Here is a 9024-nt window from a genome sequence, read left to right on the forward strand (position 1 = left end):
TGAAGCACATATACATATTTTATTTAGTTCTTGATCCTCTATTTTTTAAGTTTTTGTAATGTTTATTGTAAGAGATTTATAAATACATACTTTTACAAAAAACTTCAACGTGTTGACTCTCATTTGCAAATGTATTAGGTACCCTTGCACAAATTTCTGGATCAAATTATATATTTCTTTGCGTTGGTGAAACATTTAATTCGATCAAACTGCTATGAACAAACTACATGATAATTCAGTCGAAGATATCAGGGATTAACCTCGAGAAAAATTATCGCTTGTTTATTAAAACACTTAATAAATTCTGCGAACTCCAGATCTGAATATATTGTTATTTACTCAGTATTTGCTATCTAAAAGACAGCATAAGCTTGCATTGCATTGTAATGAGTTGGCTTCATTTACCGAACCTGCTCAATAACAGAATAACAGGTGTGTTGCTAAGTGTGTCGCGGTTTACATCGGAAGAAAGTTTTCGTGTTATCAATTAAAAGTGCGAAGATGTGGTGTGCAGAAAAAGAAAATTGAGGACCAATCATGAACGTTGTGTTTGGCGGAAGCAGATAACGACAACAAAAATCGGACAAACCGCTGGAAAAAGAATAAAGCAAAGATTACATCGTGCATGGTTTCAGCAACACCCAAAATATATTTTTGTTGTAATTTGCAAATGGGAACATTGCGGGATTAGTGTATTTGTTGAATGAGTTTGATTTAAAACGAATATTTTTATCAGGGATTCAACAAAGCAAACTGTGATTCATTATTTCGCGTTGTTTAATATAAAAATTTGTGATAACAGTCTAAAAATGTAAGAACACGTTGGTTGATTGAACTCAGTGTTACGTGAGTAGAAAATAAAATCTTAAGATCTCAGGGTCGCGAAACTAAAATTTGTGCATTTGAAGATATAGTGATCTTGCTAAATAGGTTAAAGATCACAAACATTTATAAAACACCAACGCAAGAAAACAAACTGGAACGCAATAACGCAAATTAAATCAAGTGTCCGCACACAATTAACTGGTAGGTCTCACTTTACCACTTTATTTTTCCCGGCGACGAGACGTAGCAAAATGTGCTTGCAAATTGTGTAGTATCACGCTATAATTAGTTGTTTTAGATAACACATGTTTGTTTGACGCTTGATCACCGAAAATGTTTGTGATGTAGAGTTGTAGTCGAAATTGTAAAAGACGCGAAGTGCGTAGGTACTTTGTTGTCCAAAATCTGCTGCACTTACATCTTTGCTTGTCGCTTTGTTGCCGCTCGAATCAAGCAGCGACTCTGTTTGTTATGACTCAAGCTGAGATATAGATTTTGAGAAGAATATTTTTTTGTAGATTTCAGACATGAAAAAATATCTTGGCGTGCTTTTGTTCCTGTTCATTGACTCTCGAATTGGATACTGTGTAACCAACTGCAAACAAAAGGACAGTTGGTTGTGTTTTTCGGCACAGAAGTGGCACTTGGAGTGCCCCTGTACCTTCACAGATGACATTAACAGCAAAGACTACAAAAATGGCGGATTTGTTATCGATATTAATGGCGGAGAAAGCATGTCGATTGATTGTTATGACGTGAAAAAAATCTACATGAACATGCTTCCCAATATAACGGTTGACCGCATAGAGAACTTTCGACTAAGATTTTGCCCACTGCCGGACAGGTTCAAACAAGTACTGGATTGGTTGTCGATAAAAGATGTAAAAAAATTGCAATTTGAGAATTCGCGTGTAAAGAATATCACCTTGAAGAAAGATTACTTTGAGAGTCTGGATCGACTGGAAAGTTTAAATCTGATCGGACTGAATGGACTCGAAGTTTTGGATGACACTTTCGTCAACACTCCAAAGCTGTTGATCCTCGACTTTCAAAGAATCTCTAACCTTCACTTGACCCCAAAGCTCTTCAAAAATATCCCACTGCTGAAGTGGCTCACCATTGTGGAGAGTGAACTAGAAGGAATACCGGATGGCTTCTTCGAAAATTTGGAAAATCTCCAAAAATTGCACTTGTGGAGCAACAACCTAACAACACTGAAAGAGTCGGTTTTTAGCAATCTTGCGAGGCTCAAATCTCTAGAACTGTCGAGTAACAAAATTGAAAACATCGAAAATGGAGCTTTTGACAATCTAACACAACTGTTAACCGTGAGCTTAGCCAAAAACAATCTAAGTTCAGTACCTGCAACTTTGTTTGCACAAAATAAAAAGCTCGAGAAAATTCGAATGGGACACAATGTTGACTTAGTCCTCTCAGATTATTTTTTCTCGAACTTGTGGTCGTTGAAAGAAGTCGATTTGACAAACTGCCAGTTGAAGTCACTACCGGAGCATGTTTTCGAAAATTCGACAAACTTGGAAACTCTCAACTTACAAAGGAACAAACTGACGAATTTATCTGAGATTACGTTTCGATTGGAAAAGCTCAAGGTTCTAATTCTTCGAAAAAATTTAATAAGTTATTTGGACGGAAACACTTTCAAATATTTGTCCAGTCTGGAAAATGTCGATCTTGAAGGGAATTTCATCACTTTCATTCATCATCGTACATTCTGTAATAAAAACCTCTTGAAGGTTATTAATCTATCGCATAATCAGTATCGAGGACTTGACAAGCTAAATCTACTCGAATGTGTTCCAAATCTGGAAGAAATCAATTTCAGTTACAATTTCCTCGCTCGGGTCACCGATGTCATATCAGGTCCATTAGAAAAATTAAGAAGATTAGATTTGAGACACAATTTCATCACAGAAGTTTTTGTAGGTAATTTGTTACTAGATTTTAAAAGTCTTGAAAGATTTCTTTCAGCTAAGTGACTTACGATCTACTGGACACGTAATTGTCAGTCTTGACCACAACAACATCACCACAATCAATTTTGACAGTGTTATCACTGCTGGACATGTTACACTTTCCGTAGCAAATAATCCAATCAAATGTGACTGCAAGAACTACAAATTTATCCAATATTTAACCTACCAGAGATACAGAGAAAACAGTTTTGGATACGACATCCAGACTCAATATTCAACATGTGCTGACCCCCCTGAATTGAGGGAGACAATCCTGGATACATTATCTCCTTCGGTTCTGACATGTCCGCTGGAAAAACTTACAAGAGAATATACCGGGTGTCCCAAAGAGTGTTCGTGCAGGTGGAGACCATTTGACACATCACTAGTTGTAAACTGCACCAACAGAAATTTAACTGAACTTCCCCAAATTGGTTTAAGCCAAATGAAGTGGATTGGTTTCAACCAGACTGAAGTACATCTTCAAAATAATAGTTTGATGGTGGGACCCAATATTTCGTTGAGTGGTTACGACAACGTCACCAAAATGTTTCTTTCGCACAACAAAATCAAAACAATCACTTGGCTACCATCACAAATCAATGTAAAATGGTAATTTGTGTTTTTATTTGAAGTTACCGGTATGAGTTTTTTAGGAGTTATATTTGGACAACAACAGGATAAGTCATTTGGGTTATGACGTTCTGAAGATGTTGAATACGTCAAATTTGATGAATCTCACCTTGGGTAATAATCCTTGGGCTTGTGAGTGTCAAGATCAAAACCTGACAAGTTTTCTCCGCCTGCGTAGCAAACAGGTAAGATAGCACAGAAAACTTTTGTCCAAAGTGATCAAATGTGTCTTGCAGGTGGATGCCAGAAATATTTATTGTTTCAACAGTCGCCGACTCTTGATAGAACTGAACAAAAACGATCTCTGCCAGCAGCAACAAATTCTTTACGTGCTTCTAGTAGTAGCAGTAGTGGTTCTGCTGGTGGTGTCAGCCGCATTTGCTCTCTACTACCGCTACGCGACCGAACTGAAACTCTTTTTGTTCACGCATAACCTCTGCTTATGGTGGGTCACGGAAGAAGAGCTCGACAAAGACAAGACTTACGACGCCTTCATCAGCTACTCGCACAAAGACGAAGACTTCGTCGTCGAAACCTTACTCCCAGTTTTGGAGTCAGGTCCACGACCCTACAAGTTGTGTTTGCACCAGCGCAACTGGATCCCGGGGGAGTTCATCACCACCCACATCACCAACTCGGTGTTGGAGTCGCGCAGGACTTTGGTCATCCTGTCGCCGAACTTCTTGGAGAGCGTTTGGGGCAAGATGGAGTTCCGTACGGCACACACGCACGCGATGACCGAAGGAAGGACTAGAGTTATCGTGGTGTTGTACGGTGATGTCGACGTTAACAGCATAGACGACGAGTTCAAATCCTACTTGGACACCAACACCTACCTCAAGTGGGGCGATCCCAACTTCTGGGACAAGCTGAGGTACGCGTTGCCTCACTCGAAACTGGCGGCGCCCAACAGTCAAAAAATAGTGAACGTGATGAATTGTATCGACGGAAAATTTAATTTTGTGGGGCCAGATAGTGTTAGCTTTGATCCAGATTTGTTGAAGAATCACACTGTGAATTTTGTGGCAAGTGCTGAATTGACTACACCACCTGCCGAATCAGTTACGTTAGTAACTTCAACTCATTTATAGTCGTAGAAAACAAGTCTGCAATTGTGTTCTTTTATTTTTAACAAGTGACGTGATACGGAAGTGCATTTCCGAAGTTTTCTCTATCAAGAGTTGCGTTTTTACAGGACAGATAAAATGTTACTTAAGATTTGTTGTACAAGTGTTGCAGGACTGCAAAATAAGAGTAAGACGAACGCAGTATCTGCAAACAAAATATATTTTTTAATAAATGTGTTAAATCATTTTGAGTATTTTTGTCCTTACACTAGTTAAAGTGGCCAAAGACAGCGTGACAAATTTTCCTGCGGTGAGAGTCACAGGTCTTTTCGTTCTTTCCAAAAAGATGGACAAGTTTTTTCGAATTGCCAGGTCAGATTCGTACCAATTGGATATGTAGGCAAATCGTCCTATTTTATCACTCTGAAATCACTTGTTGTAGTAGTCACCAAAAAATGAATACTTTGACTAACTGTAGTCATCACTACGTGACCGTACCAACAGTACATTCCCACTTGCCACATCATGCACAAGAAATACGTTGCCAAAAGACCGAACTGCATGCTTGGAATTGGTACCTAAAATTAACTGTCAGTCTTCTGGTGACAATGAAGAAATTGTTTTACAATTATCATGAGAAAACCCGTCGCACAAATGATGACCACGCTGGCAAGAAACTGCAAAAATATGCCATTAGAGAAAGTGTATTCGATCTTGAAGACAAAACTACAACAAACAACTAAGTTAGAATTATACAAAAAGAAATAAAAAAATCGTACTCGACAATTGCTTTGTGGTGCTTTACACAGTTGTTAAAATTATTCTCGATTATTTTCTTTTGGCCATCTTCTTTCCCATATCGATAGTCAATATTTTTTAAATTCTCTTTCAGTATGTTGAACTGTGCTGAAGCCACCGTCATGAGCATCCAAGTCAGAATGTCGATGGTGGAATTAACATAAGCTGTCATGCCGACGCCAATCATCTGAAAGGCGTATGTGGGGGAATAATATTTAGTAACGTTGTAAGGAAACCATCCAGGAATTGGTAAATTCATCGCTTTGTTTTTGTCAAGAAATGGGACCAAAGCGTACAGGCCCACCGCCCCCACGCACATAATTCGAAACAGTTTCCCCACAGTCCTGCAAGAGTCGATCTCGCTTTTCAATTGTCGCAACTGATCCAGAGAAAATCCGTAAAAAACTGGTTCCTTCAATCTGTCCTCGATGTCGAGCAAGTTTCTTCTGCGAGCCAAAAAATTTTGCAACTTGTAAACATAGGTGAGGACCGTCATAAAGTAGTGCAGTGTTTCCGAGATTTTCGATAAATCGTTTCTTGCCATTATCAGTTCAGCTATCATAGATAAAAATTGGAGGTAGACGAAACTCGAATGAAGAAACGCGCGGAAAATATACACAAAATTATTTTTGTTGTTCCTTCTTGGGTAATATCCTGAGAGGAGTAGCAAGGATTTGTCGATGGCGAAAGCGTCTCTTAGGTCGTAGTCCTAAAAGTAGAAAAATGTTCGATTTTGAAGTGAGTGGTTGGTCACCGTACTCGAATGGTGAAGCTCATTGTGTCTGATTGTGGGGCCAAGCTGGACAAGACTGATTGTTTTCGTTAGTTGGCCAAACGGAGCCAAAACAAATGTCAATATTTTTAATTACAGGTGAATAGATAATTATTACTTAACTAGATGGGAGTCACCTATCTTAACCAGTCGGTCAAATATTAAACGCACGCATACAAATAATAACTGGGGGTTGTGCCCTAAATTACACAGTTGTTACTTATTTATTACAGTTTGTATGAAACGAATTCCTTGACGCAGTGTTAGAATTCCGTTTAATAATAACTACTTAGCTCTTGTGGAGTTATAAAACATTGAACACACTATAATTTTCTGATTTTTAGTCAAATTTAGAAACACTTTTTGTTGGTGTGAAAAAACATGATCCTTTAATATTGAAAAATCTAGAGGGAGAATTAGGTCCTCCTAATTAAAATCAAGGATAAAGCTGGTTTACCATTAACTGGAATAAATGTTGTCGTGTCCCTTTTTATTTTTCATAATTAACTGAAAAACTGTGGAAATATTTTCGAAACAATTACCTAACCTTGATGGGTAATTCATTGATGTTAAATACGTAAAAATATTAGAATCTTGACAATATGCTAGGACTTTTGAAAGTTTTTGTTTTATAGATTGTTTTATGATTGATAATATAAGATGCAACTGCAGTTTTTAGATCTTGTTTGTTGCCAAATCAAACAAACATTTTTTTACAAAAATGTTTAAATGTCTTAGAGCTGGGTCAAGTGTTAATGTCAAATTATTATTATAATACTTAAGGCCATTCGGAAATATTTATAGTAAAGCATCTGCTCAAGCTGTCCAATGATTTTAAAAAATGTGTAGTGGTTTTTAAAAAACGACATGTAAGATTATTTTCTTATCAAATTTGATGTGTTTTTTTTTTAAATATTCTCATAAGCTTTAAAAATGTCTCATTTTCAGATAAATGATGATCGTTTAATTTAGTTGTACTTTCTCTGTCTGTATTTCGAAAGGACACGTTTTAGAAAATTTTTGTAACTCGAAATTACCGTAAGATGAGAAAAACACATTTTACTGTGGATTGAAATCGTATTTATGTTATGTGAAAATGTCTAGTGTTTGGAGATTAAAATTTAAAAATCAAGAATTATTTGTGATCAGATAACACAGGAGTAAGAAAATAATGGTTACGAGAACATTTGCAAACATTTTCTAAGCTTAAAAAATTTGGTTTAGAGTTCTTGAGGCTAAATCTCTAAAGCTTTGAATCTTGGGTTCTCAGCACAAGGACAAGGACGAGGACCGAGACAGAAACATTCTTAGTAATCACATATTTTTCTGTTTCGTAATATAAGTTATATAAGTTCAAGTCTTTTAAATGTCAAGCAGACACAGTTTATTGTAGATTGAAATGTTCGAAATATTTAATAGGTTTACACAATTTTAACTTTGTTAATAACAATATTACCTATAAACAATCAAGGTAAACACCTATTTACGAGATATTATGGATTTTAATTTAAAAGAACCTAAGGCAAATTGTCTTTAGGGCAACACCAGTCAAATCATCTGGGTAAACGATGATGGTAATCCCAGTTTAGTTTAGAAATTAAGTCTGACTAGAACAAATTATATATTTTTTTTTTTGCAAAATACAACTGAATGAAACACATTAAAAAAGTGTCGTATTACATACACATTGCATTTTTTATTTATCAAATCGGAAATCATTTACTACCGTCGCGGGACATCAAAATATGTGTAAGACGACTGCAAGACCTGAAAGCAAGAGAAATATCAAGATAAATTATTGCATTAATTAATTACAAATAAAGATCGAATAAAATTTTTCTAAAATTTTCTTGCAAAATTTTTCATTTTGTACAGGAAAGTGACGTAAGTCACGAAATAGTGATCTCTCATCGTTTTCAACTCAGTTACTATCGATGACAACTGCGTATAAAACACATGTGTGGAAAATGTGAAAATACTTATTTTTCTTGTCTTTTCGAGAATAAAATCTGAACAACGGCAACAACATTTTTTCTATATTGGAAGTATTTCTTAGATGTAGTCCTAAAAAAAAAATATTAGATTTGAAACGACAACTACAACTTCGATCACGTCACTTTGATGGTTAATGCGTCTAGCTCTAGGCCCAAACTGAACAAGACTGAAAGCAATTATTGTTCAGAGCCATCCAGAAGAACGAAGACAATTTCAATGTCTTTAATTACAGGCACAGAACTAAAATTATTACCGAACCAGATGGGAATCAAACCTATCTTAACCAGTCAGTCAAATATTAAACGCACGCATACAAATAATAACGGGGTTGTGTTCGAAATTATACAGTGTTAGTTATTAATACACACTTCGTCCCCGTATGAAATGAATTCCTTGGCATGGTATTAAAAACCAACCAAACAACTTTTTTATTTATGGGAAGTTTTCACAATCACTGGGTATACTATTTTAGAGATTTTTAAATTTTAGATCTAGTGTCAAATAAAAAAAATACCCGATACATTAACGTAACATCTGTTTTGTGTATGTTTAAGAACATTAATAGAATTCTTGTCAATCGTCATTAATACTTTTAGCCAAGAGGAGATAAGTTTTTTTTGTATTGCATAAATAGTATAGGCAACCAACAATACAATCGGCGCCAAAATCAAATTTATCTCTGCCGGTAACTGTACACGCTAACCGGTGCTTTCGGTTTTTTACAGGTGCAGCTAAATTACAAGTGTGCGCGCAGGCGCCTTTGGCTTTTTCGCCACTTAGAAAAAACTAATTAATTGGCTCTTAAAATCCCGCCAAGTCGCTAACTCATTAATTTAATTAAGCTTAAAATGGTCGCCTTTTATAATTGGCGGGTTGCTTAATTTTTTTTCTACGGACTGTTTTTAGGAATAACTATTTCGGTAGAGAATACTCCAGCGAAAACCTGACTTTCGTCACCAGT

At 36.2% G+C, this 9024-nt stretch overlaps 2 protein-coding genes across 2 annotated transcripts; one reads left to right on the forward strand and one right to left on the reverse strand.

Moving 5' to 3' along the window:
• Nucleotides 1–324: 324 nt before the first annotated feature.
• On the forward strand, nt 325–4744 carry LOC138135743 (protein toll-like). The gene is made up of 5 exons (XM_069054600.1): nt 325–1026; nt 1344–2765; nt 2815–3402; nt 3455–3616; nt 3668–4744. The coding sequence occupies exons 2-5, from the start codon at nt 1353–1355 to the stop codon at nt 4520–4522; spliced, it is 3018 nt and encodes a 1005-aa protein (XP_068910701.1). The 5' UTR covers nt 325–1026; nt 1344–1352; the 3' UTR covers nt 4523–4744.
• LOC138135756 (odorant receptor Or1-like) lies at nt 4586–8718 on the reverse strand. Its single transcript, XM_069054615.1, has 6 exons — nt 8186–8718; nt 5278–8132; nt 5125–5224; nt 4972–5076; nt 4766–4921; nt 4586–4703 (listed from the first exon to the last, which is right to left on the reverse strand). The coding sequence occupies exons 2-6, from the start codon at nt 5856–5858 to the stop codon at nt 4644–4646; spliced, it is 1002 nt and encodes a 333-aa protein (XP_068910716.1). The 5' UTR covers nt 5859–8132; nt 8186–8718; the 3' UTR covers nt 4586–4643.
• Nucleotides 8719–9024: the final 306 nt, after the last annotated feature.

The sequence above is a fragment of the Tenebrio molitor genome, chromosome 7 (assembly GCF_963966145.1).
Source record: "Tenebrio molitor chromosome 7, icTenMoli1.1, whole genome shotgun sequence".
NCBI lineage: Eukaryota > Metazoa > Arthropoda > Insecta > Coleoptera > Tenebrionidae > Tenebrio > Tenebrio molitor.